We start from the raw sequence: 22,285 nt of genomic DNA, 5'->3' as shown, positions 1-22,285 counted from the left end.
AAACAAAACAAAACAAGAATCATGTTAGAGAAGAAACAAAAAATGTTCATACATATTCAATCCAGAAGCTTTTTGAATATTTTCTCTCTAATAATAGTTCTAAGTGAACTAATTGATTGAAGCCCACTGCTGTGTGGAACCAACTTTTTAAGTGTTATCAAGGTTTCCATAGCTCTTTCCCTTTGTTGTATTAAACACATCCATCAACTACAAATGAATGCTAAATGGTTGGTTTCCTCATTTTACTTTAAGGGTACTAACTAGGTCTTGTCTTTTCAGCAGTTGTCATAGAGGTGTTGGATTAATATATTTCTTTTATGGGACACTCTAATATGCAGAGTGGTTTTAAGAAACACTATATAGGGCTGGAGAGATGGCTCAGAGGTTAAGAGCACTGTCTGTAATTCCAGTTGCAGGGGATCTTACACCCTCACACAGATAAAAATGTAGGTAAACACAAGTGCACATAAAATTAATAATTTTTTAAAAAGCCCACTATACAAACATTTTTTTTGACCTTGCTAAATGTTATTTTCTGTTTCTAACAAGTAAAATTATTTATACTCGTAGTAATGATTATAATAAAAGTAACAAGTGTTTTTGCAGGGTGTGGCTGCATATACCTTTAATCCCAGCACTCAGAAAAACAGAGACAGTCAGTTTTCTGAGTTCAAAGCCAGCCAGGATGACAGTGAAATCCCGTCTTTAAGAAACAAATGTTTGCAAGGGCACGGGGGAGTTTAAAACTTTTAATACATTAATGATGGGAATGCAGATTGCTGCACCTGTCTTGAAACATAGTTTGGCAGTTCATTAAAAGGTTAAGCATTGTGTTACCAGATGATTGAGTAAAATCAGGACGAAAAATCCATTCACACACACAAAAAGAATCATGTTATTTGATGCTAATTATATGAAATAATCCAGAATAGGCAAGTATATAAAGACATAAGGTAGGTGATTGCTAATGCTTATGAGGAGATGAAGAACTAGAATGTGAAGTGACTAAGAACAAAATGTTTTTAGGGTTGCACAAAAACTACAAAAATCAGAAAATTGTAGTAAATATATAGCATACTAAATAAGAAAACAAACTTGAAAACTTTAAATGGTTATTAAACTTTTATGATCTGGTGTGTGGTGGTGATGGTAAATGCTTTCAATTCCAGCATTTGAGAAACAAAGGTAGACAGATCTCCTGGTCTACTGAGTGAGTTTCTGGACAGCCAGGACTGCACAGAGAAGCTCTGTCTTGGGGAAAAAGTAAAACATTATGATATAGAAAATACCATAAAAAATTTAAAGACCTATTTGCATATGAAAAATAAAGTAAATGTCTGTAGATTTATGCCTGTAATCTTAGCACTCAAAATGTTGAGGCAGAAGGATTGCCAGGAGTTTTGAGGCCAGCCTGACTATACCGACAAACTGACTCAGAAAACCAGGAGTGGTCTGAATTAAGATGAAAATCTAGGGTGATTATTATTATTATTATTACTATTATTATTACTATTATTATTATTCAGACCCGTGTTTTTTCCTCTCTAATGAGGTGAATCAGTGGAGAAAATTTTAACTTAAACTTAAGGGCTCAGCAGTTACTGAGGCTGTGTGTCCAGGCTTTTGTTACTCAGATGTAAGGAGAATTTAAGTCGTAAGTGTTCCTTGGTGGCACTGGAGAGTGGACCCAGGTGCTTCTTCATTACCAATGAAGAAGCACTGAGCTGCTGTGCCAGTCTAAGAAGTATTTGTGGAATGTTGCTGAGCTATTTTTATATTTTCACTGGACTTTAACAGTTGATGCTATTTATTGACAGAATAATATTAATAAATTTTTATTTCAAGATATTTATGTTTGTTTAAAAATATTTATTTCAAGATATTGAAACCATCTGAAAAGAAAGCTAAGTACCAGTATGGTGGACTGAATTCTGGACGTCCTGTCACTCCACCTCGAACAGCTAATCCACCGAAGAAAAGGTGAAGAAAGGAATTATGTAAAGAAACCATCAGATTTGTTAAGGACATACTTCATAATATATAAGTGTGCACTGTAAAACCATCTAGCCATTCGACACCCTTTATGATGTCACACCTTTAACTTAAGGAGACGGGTAAAGGATCTTAAATTTTTTTCTAATAGAAAGATGTGCTACACTGTATTGTAATAAGTATACTGTTATAATATTCAACAAAGTTAAATCCAAATTCAAAAGTATCCATTAAAGTTATATCTTCTCGTATCACAATTTTTAAAGTTGAAAAGCATCCCAGTTAAACTAGCTGTGGTAGTTATCCAGATGAAAGCATGATGATCCATCTGTGTAATGTGGTTTTAGTGTTGCTTGGTTGTTTAATTATTTTGGGCTTGTTTTGTTTTGTTTGTTTTTGCTAGAATAATGGCAACTACTTTTCCTGTTTTTCCCTAAACATTTTAAAAAATGAAATATGGGAAGAGCTTTAAAGACATTCACCAACTATTATTTTCCTTCACTTACCTACTTAAGTAACTGTTTGATCTTACTAAGAAAACTTATGCCTCATTATAGTAAAAAGGAATTTTAGAGGTTGATAGGTTTTAAAAATACACAAACTATCTGACCCAATGATTTTAATCAAACAGTTTGACTGGGCAAACTTTGCAGCTGATAATGAATATTTTGCTTTTTACAAAATTGCCACTGATTTGGATTTGTGCACTCTAATTTTTAATTTATTGATGCTCTATTGTGCAGTAGCATTTCATTTAAGATAAGGCTCATATAGTATTACCCAAAACTAGTTGGTAATGTGATTATGTGGTACCTTGGCTTTAGGTTTTAATTCGCACGAAACACCTTTTGGCATGCTTAACTTTCTGGTATTACCCTCACCTGCATTGGTTTTGTTTTTTGGGGTTTTTGTTGTTGTTTTTTGTTTTGTTTTGTTTTTAGATCCACAGGACATGAGAATCCTTTTTTTGACAAGCCTTGGAAAGCTGGCGCTCCTCTTTCCCTCTCTATGTGAAGGATGTATTTAAATGAATGCTGGTCAGTGGGACATTTGTCGGCTCTGAGTATCGGGTGCTTCACTGTCTAAAAATTGCCATGTGAATGTTGTTTTTGACTGTAAGGCTATGTCACTAAAGATTTTTACTCTGCGTTTTCATAATCAAAGGTCATGATATGTATAGACATGCTTTGTAGTGAAGTATAGTAGCAATAATTTCTGTACATGATCAAGAGTTTATTGCAGCCATTTCTTTTCCTGTTCTCTTTTTTTAAGGGTTAGCATTAACAAATGTCAAGGAGTAGCAAAGTCAACAGAGATTTTAGAAGGAGGACTTAACAACAGACACAGATTTGTGATTCTTTGGCTGTGACACTATTGGATGTGATTCTAAAGTCTTTTATTGAGTATTGTCAAATTTGTAAGCTTCATGGGGATGGACATAATATTTATATAATGCCCTTATGTGTAACCATAGGTGTGAAACCTTATATTGTCTTTGAAAATGTTAAATTGAGAACTCTTAACATTTTATGGATTGGCGCATTGTATTACTGCAAGAAACATTTGATTTTCAGCACAGTGCAAAAGTTCTTTAAAATGCATATGTCTTTTTTTTTTTTTCTAATTCCATTTGTTTAAAGCACATTTTAAATGTAGTTTTCTCATTTAGTAAAAGTTGTCTAATTGATACAAAGTCTGAGTGATTATTCTGTGTTTGTGTTGTTTTCCAGTGAGGACTGAAAGTGTTCCTAAGCTGTAGCTGCTTTCCATTAGCTCACACATGCTTTTATTTAATGTGATTTGATTTGACATCTTCTTACTGGATTGTAAACGGAACAATTGCTAGTAGGATTTTAGATGTTATCTCTAAGTAGTCAATATTTAAGGTAGCTCAAGAAAATGAGCCTTAATCTCAATATCAGTTAATCCACATTAATCCAAATCTTCTAGACAGGATTTTTGTAAACATTCATTTGAATTAAAACTAAGGAGAAAAAGCAAATTAATACTGTTTGTTAAAGGATAGCTTTTCTTTACCATGTTGAAAAATTATTCAGATCTCTTAAACCTACCTAACAGTGTCTCATATACAAGTACTCGGTACATCATGTACTCCTAAGCAGTGATGTCACAGATTACTTTACCAGTTGATTGACAAAGTCACAAAGACAAAAAATAAAATACAGGCTGCCTTTTAACCCCAGGATTGGTGAGGCAGACAGGTGGAGCTATGAATTTGAAGCCTGGTCTAGGCATTGAGACCTGTCTCATTTAAAAAAAAAAAAAAAAAAATCACATGTTCACTAGATGAAGAGGATCTGGGTTCAACTCTGAGCACTCACAAGGCTGCTTATAGCTGACACAGAATTACCTTTTAGAAATGAGGTTTATTAGATCGTCCTCAAGGTCATGATCTTGCCTAAGGAGGGAAAGAGAAAGGATACAGCCAGGTGGTGGCAGCACACACCTTTAATCCCAGCACTTGGGAGACAGAGGGAGGTGTATCTATGAGTTCAAGGCCAGAGCTAAGGCTACATAGAGAAACCCTATCTCTCAAAACACCAAAAAAAAAAAAAAAAAAAAAAAAGATACAGTACATTAAAAATTATATACAGGCCTTAAAGGGAAAGAGACGCCCCTTTATATCTGGTAGGAGCTTCAGGATGCTTGAGAGGGGGAAGGGAAGCCACTTGTGAAGGGTAGGGAGACAGCTGCATAGAAATCCATCCCCCCCCCAACAAAGGCGATACCTCCCTCTTACATGCCTTCATAAGGTGACAGGAAGTTTCACACCAGGTGATTTAGATCAAGAAAGCAAATGTGACAGAGAGCCAGGTACTGCTTAGACTGTAAATTAGTTGCCACACAGCTTCTCTTCCCAGGAAAGCCACAGAAGGGCCACGGCCCTGTGTCTTCTGGCTGTGGCGTGTGCATGATCACGATCTTAAAAGGGCAGGTTTGTATATAACAAGGGTAAATACAGGAAGTCTTGAGTGCTCAGTTACTTGAAGGTTCTGCAACTGGCTCATTACAGGCACATTGGGAAATTTGCCTCAATTCCTGCAGTCTTCATTCTTGTGTTGTCTTTGTAGTGAGCCACTTCACATAACTCTGGGGGAATGGTAAACTTACACAGCATCTATCAGTATATAAGCATTTCAAACAAGACCTGAAAGCAGAGAGGTTGTTGCCTCATTTACAAAATAAGGATTGTGTCATGGGTTCAAGAAGATATGGAGAAAAACCAACAAATATTTTCAATAAGGAACAAAATAGTATTGTGGAAGAAACTATACAGAAAGGTAGATTTTATTATTTTTATCTTTGTGCTAAATGAACAGTTATCCAGGCTGGATGCTTGGTTTCAATACAAAGTTCCCCAAAAAGGCATAGCTTCTGTTTCCCAGTAGTGGGGGCCAGGTATTTTCATGAACATGGTTACCATTCTTGGCACTTGAGGATGCCAAAGAAATAGAAAAGGGAATGGTCAAAAAGTCACCTATGCTTACCTGTAAGAAACTGCAGTGGTAGAAGGAAGAGGAGTATGCGGAATCTAAACAGTATTGGGAGTCTTTCTGGGATAAAAATTTGGAAAGTGGATCTGGAACGATGGCTCAGTGGGTACTTGCAGAGGACCCAAGCTGGGTTCCCAGAACTAATATGAGACAACACCTGTTATGCGAGTTCTGGGACTCTCATGCCCTCTTCTGGCTTTTCGTGACACCTGCACATGGGCTGTGCAGTTAAATTCACTCAGGCATACACACATGAAAATCTACAGAACTGAAATGTTTAATAGGTGATGCCTACTTACATTCTTGTCACGTTGTTTCAACCTACAGTTACACTTGTTCTTTGTAAATATTCTCTTAAAATAGTTATAAGATTTTCTTCATGTAAAGTTTTATGTGAACACAAAAACTGGTTAACAAATTTACCTAAATGAGAACTGCCAAAATGCTGCAAGGATTCAAGAGTTACACAGCAATCTCCAAACAGCTGTTCCCACTGAGCTCACAGGATGTGCGATCCAAAGTGATAAGAGGCTCCAAAAGCAACAAATCATTCTTGGACACTCAAAAGACAACACTGCTGTGGCCCTGTTCCCATTCCTGCTTGTAGCAAACAACATTGATGTAACCTGGATTTGAAGCATTCACATCAGCAGGAGCTGTAAACAGTGAAGAGAGCATATTATATGCTTGGTTTAATTAGTTTTAAAAAATGGAAATGTTTCAGACATGTTTAAGAAAACAAAATTATATAGTTTAGTCTGGGAAAAGATTGTCATTGTGGATTCTGAGTTCAAAGCCAGTCTGGTCTGCAGAGCAAGTTCTTCAGGATAGCCAAGGCCACACAGAGAAACCCCATCTCAAAAACAAAAACAGGAAAGGACTTAATACATGACTTTGTTTAATTTCATGTATGTATACCACATGTATGTCACTGGTACCCAGAGAGTCCAAAAGAGGTTGTTGGATTATTTGGAACTGCATGTACGTGCTGGATCCTCTGGAGGAGCAGCCATTGCCCTTAACCATCTCTCCATCCCTCAGAGACTTGCTTTAAAACTGAGTCATAGCCAAATCTCAGATGTGAGAGGGAGGAAACAATGCTTTCTATGTAGCTGTCCACTACTAGTTTACCCATATGACATTTGTCACAGGATGACACAGTAGGAGGTATCCCACATATGTGTTTACTGAGCCATACTGATATATCAGCTGCTTACGTTTATACTGCTGGTAAAAAAGTACTGACTTCAAATCAGAACTCAAATTCTCTAGTGCATTCACATGATGCACAAAAATAGTTTAAAAAGTACAGGAGTGAGAACATTCCTGAAGGCCTCACGGGTTATAACCCTTTAGGCCAAAGTATTAGCAATAAATTACTTCCTCAATACACTTATTTTAACAAATTGACCTTAATACAAAAATATAATATGATAAAGGAGCAAGGTCAGATATGGTGGCACACTTGAGAGATGAAGTTAGTTCAGTTATCCTCTGCTACTTATGGATGGAGTGGAGGCCAGCTTTGACTACAAAATGTCCTGATTCAGAAACTTAGAAACTTTTCTAAGTTTCTGTGTATGTGTATAAACTTTCTATACCTCTCATGGAAAAGACTCGGTGTATTCTGTAGTTATTTCTGTGTCTGTCTTCGTCTATTTCACAGCATACTGCTGTTCATGTGCTGTATATCCATCGCCTATTAAACCAACGTTTTATACTAATGGCTGGAAATTAGTGATCACAGGAATTCCTGACACCCCAGAAAGAAAGAAAAAAAGAAACAGCAGGGAATGATCCCCAAGAAAAGCCAGAGAGGAACGAAGAGTGGAGCGGCCACTTCCCGAAAGATTTTCCTGACATATTTATCCACTTAAGGACCAAAGGCCTTCCTTCCCCAGGAAAAATGAGTTCTCAGGGTGATTTTTTTGGTAGGTGATTTTTAGTGTAATTATAAGATGCACTCGATGTTCAGAGTTGCTGACCGAGGAAGTAATTGCTGGTAAGTACCACAAATAGGCAAGGCTAAAAAATGCTTTTAAATAAATGTTTCCTTGTTTCTGGAATAGGCAGTCAGAATGACATAAAAGACCAGCAGCATGGAGAAACGGATGTGGTATGTCAACAGGAAGGGCTGATTCTGCTTTAGAGGGATGAGGCCGGCAGCGTCATTAAGCGGCTGCTACAGCCTAGACTTCTTTTGAAGGCTCGGGATGACGAGAGGAGTGTTTATCCTCTCCTCACTAAAAGCCACTTCAGTCACAGCTTTGGGACTACCTTGGGCGGGCTCTTCCTCCTTTTACACTCATGCACACACTGTTCCGGGGCGGCAGCCTTCTCTCGCTCCCAGGTGCGAGGCGCGCGCAGAGACGCCGGAAGCGGGGACGGCGGGCCACTCCGGGCCTGTACACGGACAGCGTTCGCGGGAAAGCGCAGCCCCACCGAGAGCGGGTCCACGGAGCTGGAGCGAAATAACGGCAACAGGCAGGGGCTCCCGGCTCGGCGCGGGGGCGGGGCGACGGCGCGAGCCCCGCCCCCGCCGTCCCAGCGCCCTGATTGGCTCCCGCGGCCGCGCGCTCCGGACCGGCGGCCTGCGGCTGGAGGGCGGGTATCGCTGCCTGCTGCGGCCGAGCGGCGCGCAACCGCCTGAGGTAGATCGCTGAGGCGGAGGCTGCGGGCCGCGCGCTCTTAGCCGGCCTGCGCAGGTACCTTCGTCCGCAGCGGGCGGTCGGGCCTGGTGGCGGGTCCCGAGTGTCGGCCGGCGGCGCCTGTGCCCTCCTCCCGCCCGTGCGGTCCTGCGGGAAGGGGCCAGGGCGCCCCGGCCCCGCCGCCCTCGGCCCGCATCCCCGCGGCCTCGCGGCCTCGAGCGTGGGCCACGCTAGCTCCGAGGCCGGGACGCGGGCGGGCATCCCGGAGGCGGGGACCGGAGCTGGCTGCGCGGGCCGGCAGGGGAGAGCCCCTGCGGGCCGAGGAGGACGCCCGGCGGGAGGCGCGAGGTGCACGGTGGGGACCGAGGCTCCGCGGCCCCACCCCGGGCCCCACCGGCCGATTGGGTTCTGAGCTGCCGTGTCGCAGCGCGACGCCCTTGGCCGGTTTCCCCAAAAGTGCGGAAGTTCTGGTGCCTTACCTGTCCTCACTGGCCAAAGATTGGCTGTTAGGTTTTCAGACAGAAAAACCATTTCTATCAGTTTTTCATTCAGAAAAACTGTTTCCATTATTATTCTGTTATGTCTCCCGATGTCCTTTCTACTATCCCCGGAGAGAACTTTCTTCAGATGCTTAACAAAACTCGGGTGTACTTACAAACAAACAGACAGACAAACAAACGGAACCTCCCCAAACCTCACAAACCCAGACATCGTCTATTATCAATTTGGTTTTCCAATGTTGGGTAAAATGTGTATAGAAGTGAGCTGAGGGTTTTTAACCTCATGTTGTGAGGCTTTTCCTTGAGAGGTGCAAACCAGCATCTACTCACCCCAGACGGGGAATCAATGACAGATCAAAGAAGGGATGCCACCCAAGTCCCAGTTGGGTGAACCACGAGTTCACCGGGCTTACTGACAGGCGTGGGTGACCTAGGCTGCATCACTGAAAAGCCCACCCCCAGCATGGATGATGACTAGGATAGCTGAATGGAAAGACGGCTCTCCCTAGCAGTCCTTACCGCCTTATAACCTTGGCGAGGGGGCTGGTGAATGTTGTGAGTTGTTTATTTCTCTAATCCTTGTTTTGTTTGCATCCTGAGTGTTAAGCAGCTTCCCTCTAGGATGGAATGTGTCAGTTTGGGGAAAATGACTACACATGATGCATTGGGCATGGTTTCTCTTATTCTCGCTTTCTCTTGAGAAATGCCCCATAATTTAATTTGCCTTTTATTTCTGTCCTCTTACAGCACAACCCTTGTTCTTTGGTGCATCTAGACAAAGAGCTAAGTTAAAGAGATTCCGCAAAGTGGAGTTTGACCAGGCTGTCCTTAAGCTTCACTCCACAACTTTCTTTCAGCCCTTCTTAACGTCAGTTAATCTCTATTTGGGAATTTCAAACATGCCCTTTTCCTGTTTTCTCAACTCTTAGATGAAGTATTCTGATATGTGAAGTTTGGGTTTTCTTATTTACCTATGGATTCAACTTAAAAACATTATTTGAAAGTCACTGTTGAGTAAAACTTAGCTCATGGAAAATGTGCCACAAAATTCTATATTACGGTGTGTCCTACACTGAATCCAGCTAGCCCTGCCCCACTCCATTTCAGAAGCTTAGTGGCTGTTTAGATTTTTTATTTTTCCAGAAGAAAGACAGAGGAAGGAAGCAAAAGATAAGAAATAATTGTAAAACTAATCATTATTTCTTCTGTCTCTTTTTTTTGTTGTTGTTGTTGGTTGGTTTGGTTGTTTGGTTGGTGTTAGTTTTGAAATAGAGTATATGTTGTTATATAGGCTCTATCCTCTACCTAGTTATTTCTCTCTCTCTCCTCCTCCTCCCTTTCTCCATCTCTTTACACACACACACACACACACATTTTGCTTGCATGTGTGTCTGTATACCACCTGTATTCCTGATGTCCTCAGAGGCCAGAAGAAGGCACTGAATTCCCTGGGACTGGAATTAGATGTTTGTAAGCCACTGTGTGAGTGTTGAGAATGGAACCTGGGTTCTCTCAAAGAACAGTGAGTGCTCTTAACTGTTGAGCCATCTCTCCAGCCCCTCTGCCCAGTTCTTTATAATCTGACCCTACACTAATTAGTACTGTAGCCACTAGCCATATGTAACCATCAAACACTTGAATTTAGCTGGGTGTAATGAAGAGTTTTGATTTTACTTAATTCAAATATAAAAAGGAGTGTAAAATATTCTCTCATTATATATATGTATATATATATATATTGCACACACATAAACACACATATCAGTTATTATTTTGTGGGATTGTTTTTTGGGACAAGGTCTCTCTGTGTAGCCTTGGCTGTCCTAGACTTGATTTGTAGACTAGGCTGATCTTGAACTCATAGATATCCACCTGCCTCTGCCTCCCCAAGTGCTGGGATTACATGCACCAACATGCCCAGCTATACTATATATTTTGTTTGGTTGGTTTTTTGTTTGTTTGTTTCAAGACAGAGTTTCTCTGTGCAACAACCCTGGCTGTCCTGGAACTCATTTTGTAGACTAGGCTGTCCTCAAGCTCACAGAGATCCATCTGCCTGCCTCTGCCTCTCAAGTGCTGGAATTAAAGGTGTATGCCACCACTGCTTGGCACTACTTCATTTTTACAGGACTACATTTCAAACTATTTATTTAGTAATTAGCATCAAAACTGAGTGAGATATGTGCAAAGTATCAAAAATGTACCAGACTTAAAAGATTTAGGGTGTAAAATATTTCATTAATTTTTATTGATTAGGTAATAAAATTACATGTTTGATCTATTACATTGAATATTAAAATTAACTTTTTTTTTTTCAGCACTGAGGACTGAGCCCAACTCTCTTTTGTGCTAGGCAAGTAGTCTACCACTGAGCTATAGCTTCAGCCCTGACATTTTTTTAAAATATGGCCTTAAAAATATAAGATTATATATATGACTCTCAGATTGGACAGTGTTGGTAGCATCCATCTAGTTCTTATGTTGGGAGTAGCCTCACCTTCAGCAGGGAAGTTTTTAAGAGTCAGGAGGGAGAATCTGTGTGTAATCCTTTGAACACCAAGGAAAGTATGGCTGCCTGGGCCGCTGTGAGTCACAGATTTTGAGGTTCTCAGTAGGATCTTGGAGTTGTTCCCCACTTTGTCTATTCATACCTCTCTTTCTCATTGTAGAAGCAATTTGATCAAAAGGAAATATTGTGTTATTAATAGTAATGATGTTTACTAGTCACCACCAAATCCTGAATAATAATGAGCATTCATATTGTTGAATAATGATAGATAAATTTCCTTTTTTAATTTTTGATAATTTTATTTCAGACTTTTTCAGTTCATAATACTAAATATTCATATATACTAATAGCCATTCAGATAGGATGGTAACATCTTTAAAAATTATATCAAGTTAGAGCTGGGCATGGTGGTACATGGCTGTAAACCTAGGTTCAGGAGGCAAAAGCATGCAGATGTCTTGAGTTTGAGGCCAGCCTGGTTTATCTCATGAGTCTGAGGCAGCCACGAACTATATATCCAGAAGAAGCATAGCATTTCTGAGTACTCTAAGAGCAACTTCTAATATTACTTAGTGTTACAAATAACATTTTAATAGCAAGATCATCAGTTTATATGACTGCATCTGATAGGATCCAGCTAGATTTCATATAGAAATTGAATGAAGTGATCAATAATCTTGTATTTTTATTTTTATAGGAATCTTGGGAAGCCAAAATGCGGCATAATCAGATGTGTTGTGAGACACCACCTACTGTCACTGTTCATGTAAAATCAGGTTCAAATAGGTCACAGCAAACTAGAAAACCCATTAATCTGAAACGTCCTATTCTGAAGGATAGCTGGCAAGCATCTGAAAAAAATGCACATAGTAACAAACCTAAGCGGCCCAAAGGGCCCTGTCTAATCATACAGCGTCAGGAGATGACTGCTTTCTTTAAATTATTTGGTAGGTGTAAGACATTTCAATAGTATAAAGTACTTAAGAGTCAGAATGTAAATGTGTTGTGTTGGTTTTACAATGGTTTGTGCGGGGTGGAGGAGCACGTGCATTAGGCATATTTGTGGAGGTCAGGGGACAGTTTGCTGCAAGTAGTTTCTCTCTTCCATCCTTGTGCATCTCAGGGATTAGACTTAGGTTGCCCAGCTGGGTGCTAAGTACTTTGACCCACCAAGCCATCTTGCCAGCCCTCTTTTGTCATTTTTATAATAAAAATATTCAGATTGATCTTACCATTTAGACTATTTAAATCTAAGTGTCAACTGTATATTTTGAGCAATTCAGGATATGAATTTTGTTTGACCTAAAATAAAACAGTATAAGATTCAGATGAGTTACTAACCCAATTTGAGTATGTCTGTGTGTATTTTCCAAGACTTTTATAGCTAAAACCAAGCAAAAAGTAATATTGATCAATCAAGAAAGTTTCAGTTTTATATCTTTGGAATATTGTTTTAAAAATTAAGTGATTTATCAGCATGCTTATATAATGAATTTGAATTTTCATTACATATGAATACTTTGCTTATATGCCTATTAACAGTCAAATAAAGACCTTCTTTAATATTTATACCAGCCAAGAAAGGAGCCTGTTTCTGCAGGCCTGGCAGCAGGGTAGACATTTCCTGGTAAGGGGTATTTTACCACAGTCCAACAGTTGTGGGAAACAGACCTCCTTGTTTATAGAGGACGGCTATGTGCATGCAGGCAAACTTGGTAAGATGTCAACAATATATGAATTAAATGAGATAAAATATGTAAGGAATGTAAACAAAAGTTACAAAGATTTTCCCCATCAGAATCTAAAATGTTAACATTTCCATTTCTCATTATTAAGAATAGAACAAAATTACTACCCACAAACTTTTTTTTACTCCCTCTCCCACTTCGTTTTAGAAAGGGTCTCATGTATGCCAGGCTAGCCTTGAACTCTTTATGTAGCCAAGGATGACCTTGACCTGCTCCTCCTGCCCTCACCTGCCGAATGCTGGGATCACAGGCCAGCAAAATTCCTATTTTGTTGGTCATCTCCAGACCTTATCCACAAACTTTGAGTAGCTCTTCCCTGTTGTGGGAAAACACCTGATTCTAGCATTTTAGAAACAGAACTGAGACTAATTCTCAGAAAATCAATAGTTATTCCTAGAATTTTCCAAATAATAATTACATTAATTCAATTTATACCATGGAAAATGAATATAAGGAACTTTTTGCTTCATTTCTAAAATAAAAGGGATTTTATTAGATCATATTCTGATAGTATTCAACATACTTTGAGATTATCTATTTTAATGCTTTTAAATCAAAACAAGAGGCTTTTTTTTTTTTTAATGTTGCTGTTTGTTGTGTTTTGTTTTTGTTTTGAGACAGGGTCTCACCATGTAGCCCAGGCTGGCCTAGAGTAGACCAACCAAGCCTTGAACCCACAGAGATCTATCTGCCTCTACTTCCCAAGTGCTAGGATTAAAAACATGCAGGACTATTATTCTTCAAGATTTTGTTGATCTTTTTATCCTAATAATCAGTTTTCTCCAAATTAAATACTAATCGTAAATTTTGAAATTATAAATATATACATGTTTGTATTTTAATTTGAATAATAAGTAGTCTAGAAAGGAAATAGGGAGAAAAGATGAAAATATAAAACACCCCGGACCTTAAAAGAAAAACAGAAAAAGTAATACACTTAGAACAGTATTAAGGTGTTATTTCTTAGAAGATGAATTCTCTCGCAAGAGATTCCATTTCTGCATCTTAAAATTGACTCCGCAAAAGAAGGAAGAGCTGGAGTTACCAAACGTGCTGTTGGGTACCCGGGAAATGAAACATACTCTCCTTTAAAGCTGGGTATATACGTAGCAAAGTAAATTAGATGGAAATGGATAGTCCTTGCAATGATGAATATACTCTAAAAATTACTACACCTTAGCGACCGTTTTTATTTAGTTTCTAACCATCGCTTTAAAATGCCCAATATAAAAATTGTTTCTTCAAAAGGAAACATTTTTTAAGATGATAAGTCATAGTTATTTTTTGTTGTAGATGATGATTTAATTCAAGATTTCTTGTGGATGGACTGCTGCTGTAAAATTGCAGACAAGGTAACCTGGAAATAGTATAATTATAAACCATCATAGTTATGTTACTAGATTATTAAATTTTTTATGAGATCCAATAAGAATTTTCTCTTTCATTACAAGTAGAAAAACAACTAGCCAACATTTTTCCTTCACAGCAAAATTCTTTTGTTATATTTAATTGTGTGTGTGTTTGTAACTATTATAGTATGTATGCCATAGCCAGTATATGAAGATCAGAAGACAACTTACAGAATTGGTTCTCTCCTTCCACTGTGTAGGACCCAGCAATTATTAGGCTTGATGGCCTGTGCGTTTACCCATTGAGGCATCTTACTGGCCCAAAAAGCAGAATTCTTACACTTAGTTTTTACCAAAGCTAAACAAGGATCAATAGAGAGTTGGTACTTTGGGAAAATGGCTTAAGAGTTAAAAACACTTGGTGGTCTTCCAGAGGACCCAAGTTTGGTTCCTACCACCTATATCTTGGCTGCTTATAACTACCTGTAACTCTAGCTCCCAAGTGGGCACACACATGCACACACACACACACACAACGTAATTTAAAATATTTTTAAAATAATGGATCATTCTCTTTTTGGTTAGTATACAAAGAAATGAATTTCATTGTGACATTTTGATACATATGTATCATACTTTTTTTTTTTTTCACTGAGACTATGTAACGCTGGCTGGCTTAGAACTTCCTATGGGGCTGGAGAGATGGCTCAGAGGTTAAGAGCACTGGCTGCTCTTCCAAAGGTCCTGAGTTCAATTCCCAGCACCCACATGGTGGCTCACAACCATCTATAATGAGATCTGGTGCCCTCTTCTGGTGTGCAAGAGTACATAAAGGCAGAACACTGTATACCTAATAAATAAATCTTTAAAAAAAAAAAACAAAACTTCCTATGTAGACTTGAACTCAAAACTCTCCACCTGCCTCTGCCTACAGAGTGGAGATTAAAGGAGTGTTCCATGACACAGATCTATTTCATTCTTATTCAGACCTCTCACTCATTATCCCCCCTTCCTACTAATCTTACAGGTAAAATTAGTTTAACATGTTCTTCAGATCGATATCAATATTTTATAAACTGTATGATTTATTAAAAACATTGATGGTCTATGCTTTTTTTGGAGACACAATTCAATATTTTAATGCTTTTGAGTCAGCTGAATAGTTGCCATTTTATTGTTGTAGATACCCATTTGGACTGAGAAGTCATATATTAAGTTCAGTAACAGTTAAAATATAAATTAATAGATAAAGTAATGTTCAGAAAATTAGCTTATTAATACTAAGTTTTGAAACAAAGGCTTTCATTTCATACTTAAATGTGACAAAGATAAAAATGTTTACAAAGATAAAAATGTTTAATTTTTATTTAATTTGGAAGGCTGGAGAACTGGTTCAGTGCTTAAGAGCACTTCCTGTTCTTGCAAAGGACCTGAGTGGAGTTTCCAGTACCCACACTGAGTGACTCATAACTACATGTAACTCCAGCTCTGGGGTATCTGATGACTTCGGCCCTCCTCAGGCATCTGCACACACATACACACATAATACTAAAATATTTTTTAAAATAAGAAATTAATTTTAGAAAATTTTTAAACTTTCATTTTATGTGTACATGTGTCTGTATTTTACTTGTATGTATGTCTGTGCACCACTTGCATGCCCGGTGCCTTTCAAGGCCAGAAAAGGGTGTCAGATCCCCAAGAACTGGACATAATAGACAGTTGTGAGCCACCATGTGGATACTGGGAACCAAACTGCAGGTCCTCCGGAAGAATAGACAGTGCTGTTAGTTAACGGCTAAGGCATCTCTGCAGCCTCTGGGAACTAATTCAGAAAAATTAAAGCACATACAGTGCATAATAAAGACAAAGACCTTCCATGTGGCTCTTAGAAAAGGATAATCATCAATGTGGCCATTTTGTTTCTTTTAACCCTTCTTCCCAGGAATGTAAATTATTTTGAAGTATGTAAGTTAATGTAAATTAATATGAGGCGTGCTAAGATTTTTACCATAAACATTTGCTAATGTGAGTCTGGTGGGATACACACATACTGCATCAGCTGGCAAAGGTGCCTGATGCAAAGCCTGATGTCTGAGTTGTCTCAGGATTCACATGGTGGAAGGAGAGAATGGAACAGACCTCCATACGTTGTCTGATCTCCACACACATAACACACACAAATAAATAAATATGTATCAACAATTGTAAAAATAGAATATATCTCCAAAATGTAACCTTTTAAAACAATCTTAGTATCAAATAGAGATCAATCTTAGTTTCAAATAAAGAGTAATGATATAACATTTCTATAGTTGTGGTAAACAGCACAGTTTGAGTGCTTTAATGTTGGAGGACAGCAGGGGGCAGTGATTGAAAAGTAACTAACCCAGAATACTTGGCATCATTTCAAGAATCCTTTCCCTGGAATGAAGGCAACACTTGGAATCCTCTTGTTGTACAAGGTGCTTACTAGATAATGAATAAGTATGAGAGAGAGAAATATATTCATATTATAACTTGTGTCTTTATAATAATACATTTAAAATGTGTTTTTCCAGTTTTAAATGGAACTGTTGGTGAATCTAGGTGAAAGATGTTTGGTTACTCATTGAACTATTTCAACTTCTTTATAAGTTTGAAATTTAAGTTAGAAAAAAAATGGAAGTTTTAATTTTTAAATTCATCAGCTATAATAAAATTTAGCAATTTATATAGCTAAAAATATAATAAATTATCAGTAACTTTCTTGCATTATTCAAGTAGATTAATTAATTATAGAAAGTAAAAATAAGTATTCAGGAGGTGATTGTATAAAGATAAATAATGCCTTAAGGTTTAGAGTTCAACTATTTTATAGCAGTTGTATTGGTGAAAGCAAACCATTAATATTAATTTCTAATTTTCCTTATAGTATCTTTTGGCTATGACCTTTGTTTATTTCAAGAGAGCTAAATTTACTATAAATGAGCATACCAGGATAAATTTCTTTATTGCTCTGTAAGTATGCTTTCTACTAAATGAATTTTATTGGTTATTTACAATATATATGATTTGTAATTTAAAGCAGAAACATTAAAATTTTATGGATATTGTTAATAGTTATTCTTATGTATGAAAATTACATATTTTTCACTTTAATAGCTTAATTTCATGTTCTTTTCACTGGCCTTACATTACACACTAGAGATTTGTTGTTCAGTATACCACTGCAGGTTGCATTGTGTCTTTTATTTTTTTCACAGTGCTCTCATATAAATTTTCCCATCTGTCTCTGATTCTCTCTCTCACACACACACATTGGTTTTTGAGACAGGCTTTCTCTGTGTAGCCCTTATTCCTGTTTTATAGACAAGGAAACAGATTTAGGATAATAAAGCACCTTGTAAGATCACAGAAGTTAGCAAGGAGGCCAGATGTTGTAATACACACTATACTCCCAACATGTAGGAAGCTGATGCAGGAAGACCATGAATTTAAGCCTAGCCTGGGCTAACAGTAGCAGAGCTGCTGAGCTACAAATGGATATATATTTCTGAGAGCCAAATTCAGCCCTGATACTGTTAAATGGCCATTTATATCTTTCAGTATTATGTCTATATTTAATGCCATACATATTCTATAGTTTTCTCCACCAGAGATTTTAAAACAAGCCAAAAACTGGGTGGTGGTGGCACACCCCTTTAATCCCAGCACTCTGGAGGCAGAGTCCGGAAGATCTCTGTGAGTTCCACTAACATACTATTTAGCTTTTAATGTGTAGTAATTTTTTTGGTATGATTTTTTTCTTTTTTTTTAAGGTTATTTATTATGTGTACAATGTTTGTTCTGTCTGCACATATGCCTGCATGCCAGAGAAGGGCACCAGATATCATTATAGATGGTTGTGAACCACCATGTGGTTGCTGGGAATTGAACCCAGGACCTTTGGAAGAGCAACCAGTGCTCTTAACCTCTGAGCCATCTCTCCAGCCCCCTTCTTTTTCTTTTTTCTTTTTATCATTTATTACAAGTTATTCAATTTGTATCCTGGCTGTGGCCCCCTCCCTCATCTCCTCCCAGTCTCACACTCCCTCCCTCTTCTCCCCCTATGCCTCTCCCCTAGTCCACTGATAAGGGAGGTCCTCCTCCCCTTCTATTTGACCTAGCCTATCTGGTCTCATCAGGACTGGTTGCATTGTCTTCCTCTCTGGCCTGGCAAGCCTTCACCCCCCAGGAGGAGGTGATCAGAGAGCCTGTCACTGAGTTCATGCCAGAGAAAACCCCTGCTCCCCTTACTAGGGACCCCACTTGGATACTGAGTCTATGCACTGCATCTGAGCTGGGGGTTTTAGGTCCTCTCCATGCATTCCTCATTCAGAAGGACAAACATGATAGACTTATGAAGCAGGAGAAGACAGGGAACAGGACAGGAGCTACCACAGAAGGCCTCTAAAAGACTCCACTAATCGAGGTATCAAAGCAGAGGCTGAGACTCATAGCCAAACTTTGGGCTGAGGGCATGGCATTTTATGAAAGAAGGAGGAGATAGAAAGACCTGGAGGGGACAGGAGCTCCAAAAGTAGACCAACAGAGCAGAAAACAAAAACAAAAACAAAACAAAAAAACAAAACTGTGCCCTGGGAGCCCTGCAGAGATCGATAACCCCAACCAAGGACAATGCATGGAGAGGACCTAAAACCCCAGCTCAGATGTGGAATAATTTTTAAGAATGCACTGTATATTGTATTATACTTGAAGTAACATGAATTATAATTTCCATCCTGTGTCTAATCATATGTTTTCTATAGGCTAACTCAGTATTTCCTTTCATCAAGCATCTCTTGTTAGCCACAGTTCTAAAGCCCATTTTCTTTCTATGTAGTCATGTTTCCTTTCAATATTCTTCTAACACCCTGAATTTATTTTTATTTTATTTTATTTTTCAAACTCTTTTGAGACAGGTTATTTGTATCCTAGGCTGGCCCCAAACTCCTGATGTAGCCAGGAATGATCTTGACCTGCTCCTCCTTCCTGCCTTTGCTTTTCAAATGCTGAGATTACAAGCAAATGCTACCATGCCCCCAATGGCACTATTTCATCCTCCCACATTCTCTTTTACCCTTATTAGTTACATCCTATTCTCTCCTAAGTTATTGAATGAGTTCAAAACCAGCCTAAGCAATTTAGAAAGACCTTGATGTAAAATAAAAAGTAAAAAGAGGATTGGAATATAAGTCAATGGTAGAACTACTTGCCTAATATGCCTGAGATATTTAGTCTTCCTTTTCTAGCTAACTTTAAGTAAGCCTTTAGAAAAAGTTGTTATAACTTACTTGAGATTAGATGAATTTCCTTGATGTGAAGGAATAAACAACAATAAACAACACTTGGAATCGTCTTCCCTATCTTCTATGTTAACTTCTTTTGAAATCTGTTAAATATGCTATATGTTGCACTCTGCTTTCCACATCTTTTAACAATTTGGGGATATTTTGCTCAAACACTGATAGATTTTAAGGTGTTTAGGTGTGGCGGTTTGAATGGGTATGACCCCCATAGATTCATGTGTTTAATTGCTTGGCCTATAGGAAATGGCACTATTAGGAGGTATGGCTTTGTTGAAGTAGTGGTAGCCTTATTGAAGGAAGTGTGTCACTGTGGGGGTGGGCTTTGAGGTCTCCTATGCTCAAGTTATGCCCAGTGTGACAGTTCCTGCTGCTGTCTGTGGGCAAGAACTCCCAGTTCCAGCACCATGTCTGCCTGCACACTGCCATACTTCCTGCCATGATGATAATGGACTAAACCTCTGAAACTAAGCCAGCCCCAATTAAATGTTTTTCTTTGTAAGAGTTGCCATGGTCATGGTGTCTCTTCACAGCAATAAAACACATAACTAAGACAGTCAACATTTTTTTATCTAGGACTCTACACTCATAAATGGCATGATAGCTTACTTAACACCCCAATACTTAGGAAGGCTGAAGTAGAATGATCCTAGATCAAGGTCAGCTTGAACTACGTAGTGAATTTCAGGCTAGCTTGAGCTTTGTAATTTGTAGTAAGATCCTGTCTTAACCCACCTCCACATACCCCTGCCACATGTACAGGCATACAAAAGCCAAGTATGGTGGCATATAAGTGCTTTAATCCTAGAACTTAAGATGCAGAGGCAGACAGATCTCTGAGCAGGTATCCAAGGCTACATCAACAAACGAAAAAATGAAAAAAAAAAAAAAAAAAAAAAACAAAGAAAGAAAGAAACCTTGTACAACATCTGGACATCAATACCAGGAAAAAGATGACTGCTAGGTGGGTTGGAGGAGTGAAAGTAAGCCCTTGCCCTCTGACCCTGAATGCCCACATTCTTTCTGAACAACAGAGTAGACCTGAAAGTCTAAGGAGAGGAGAATAAAGAGCTCCCAGGTTAATGGCACAATAGCAGTGATGTATAAGAAATCTTGAAGCCATTGGCCTGAGTTAAGAAACTACAGTATTGTTTGGTGTCACAGGGTAGATTGTTGCTTGTATATCTTCAATGGGAAACTTGTAGCCATATTTAAGCTCTGTACTATTCAGGATGTGGCACAGGCAAAAATGACTTTCTGGCGTTTGCATGGAGGACACAAAAGAAGCAGTTGGATTGTTGATAATACTCAGTGCCGTGGCAACCTCTACTATCTTCATCTTATGTCTAACTAATATTACTATATTTGTTATGTACTTTTATATGTGGTTTTATCAAAACATTTTTTCCAAATGTATTTTTACCTTATATTTACACATATTATTTTTATTTGTAAGAGTATGTGAGTGTGGGTTTATATGCGTCTTATGCATGCAGGTGCCTGTGAAGTCCAGAAGAGGGTGAGATCCTCCAGAGCTGTAGTTATAGTTGCTGTGAGGTGTCTGATATGGGTACTGGGAACTAAAGCCAGGTACTATGCAAGAGCAGTAAACACTTCACCATGGAGCCATCTCTCCAACCCATAGACAGTTATTTTTGTATTCCGTTTAGATTGGGGATCTGCTCCGTTCATGGTGTCTTACTTCCTGGTGTGTTTTGTAATATTTTTGTTGTTAATGTGACCTATGGAGCCTACACTGCTTCTGATTAGAAATCTGCTCTATTACTAACTTTATTTCAGTATTAGTATCTTGCCTCATTTTTGTTTTGTAGAACAGGTGTCTTATGTAGCCCAGGCTGGATTCAAACTTACTGTGTACCTAAGGGCAGCTTTGAATCCTGGTTCTTTTGTCTGGACCTCTCAAGTACTGGGATTACAGATGTGTACCAATATGCTACCTTATTGTCTCTCTCTCTCTCTCTTTACTGCTTTTTAAAGATTTTATCAAGGTTTTTGAGCAATTTGGCTATGATGTACCAAATGTTGGACTTTTTTCTAGATTCATAGTTATTTTTTGTTTGTTTGTATTCGTGTTTTTAGAGACAGGGTTTCTCTGGCTGTCCTGGAACTTACTCTATAGACCAGGCTGTCCTCAAACTCAGAGAGCCTCTGCCTCATGAGTGCTGGGATTAAATATATGTACCACCACCTGGCTCTAGATTTACAATTTTTATCAAATTTTTATAAGGAGTCTCTTATAGTCCAGGTTGGGCTCATACTTTCTTTGTAGCCAAGGATGTGCTTAAACTCCTAATCTTTCTGCCTCTGCCTCCCAAGAGTTGTAATTACAGGTGTATGCCACAGTAACTATTTATGCAGTGCTGAGGACCAAGTCCAGGGCCTCTTGCATGCTGTGTGGACATGATACCAGCTGTCACATCTGTAACCCAAACCTTGGAAAAATTCATCTATTTCATCAAGTATTGTCTGTCTACCTGCCGACGTTCACTTTGGACTAATCTTCTATTCCTGATTTTTAATTTTTGTCTTTATATTACTGTTTGTCCAGTTCCTACTACTGTGCCTTCAGTTGACAAATCTCTTTCTCCAGTATTCAATCTTCCATTAATCTAGTTCAGTGTTTTTCATCCTACACATTATAGTTTTCATATCTAGAAGTACAGTTTCAATTTGTCT

At 38.5% G+C, this 22,285-nt stretch overlaps 2 protein-coding genes across 5 annotated transcripts in view; both read left to right on the top strand.

The window, feature by feature from the left end:
• Ppp1cb (protein phosphatase 1 catalytic subunit beta) overlaps positions 1–3,685 on the top strand; it is a 30,190-nt gene extending 26,505 nt beyond the window's left edge. Inside the window, exon 8 of the mRNA XM_021647166.2 lies at positions 1,880–3,685. Within this exon, the coding sequence (XP_021502841.1) occupies positions 1,880–1,984 (105 nt within the window). The 3' untranslated portion in view covers positions 1,985–3,685. The remainder of the gene's footprint in view (positions 1–1,879) is intronic.
• A 155-nt stretch (positions 3,686–3,840) lies between these two features.
• Positions 3,841–22,285, top strand: part of Spdya (speedy/RINGO cell cycle regulator family member A) — a 35,017-nt gene continuing 16,572 nt past the window's right edge. For 2 of the 4 annotated variants that reach the window (XM_060364695.1, XM_060364702.1), the window contains exons 1-4: positions 3,841–8,158; positions 11,862–12,111; positions 14,206–14,264; positions 17,176–17,261. In XM_060364695.1, coding sequence (XP_060220678.1) covers positions 7,721–8,158; positions 11,862–12,111; positions 14,206–14,264; positions 17,176–17,261 — 833 coding nt within the window. In that variant the 5' untranslated portion in view covers positions 3,841–7,720. Of the gene's footprint in view, positions 8,213–10,973; positions 12,112–14,205; positions 14,265–17,175; positions 17,262–22,285 lie in introns of all 4 variants that reach the window. The other 2 variants (XM_021647167.2, XM_060364712.1) reach the window with 2 other exon arrangements.

The sequence above is a fragment of the Meriones unguiculatus genome, chromosome 1 (assembly GCF_030254825.1).
Source record: "Meriones unguiculatus strain TT.TT164.6M chromosome 1, Bangor_MerUng_6.1, whole genome shotgun sequence".
NCBI classification, from domain to species: domain Eukaryota; kingdom Metazoa; phylum Chordata; class Mammalia; order Rodentia; family Muridae; genus Meriones; species Meriones unguiculatus.
The sequence above is the reverse complement of the archived record's forward strand: the minus strand, read 5'-3'. Positions and strand labels throughout refer to the sequence as shown.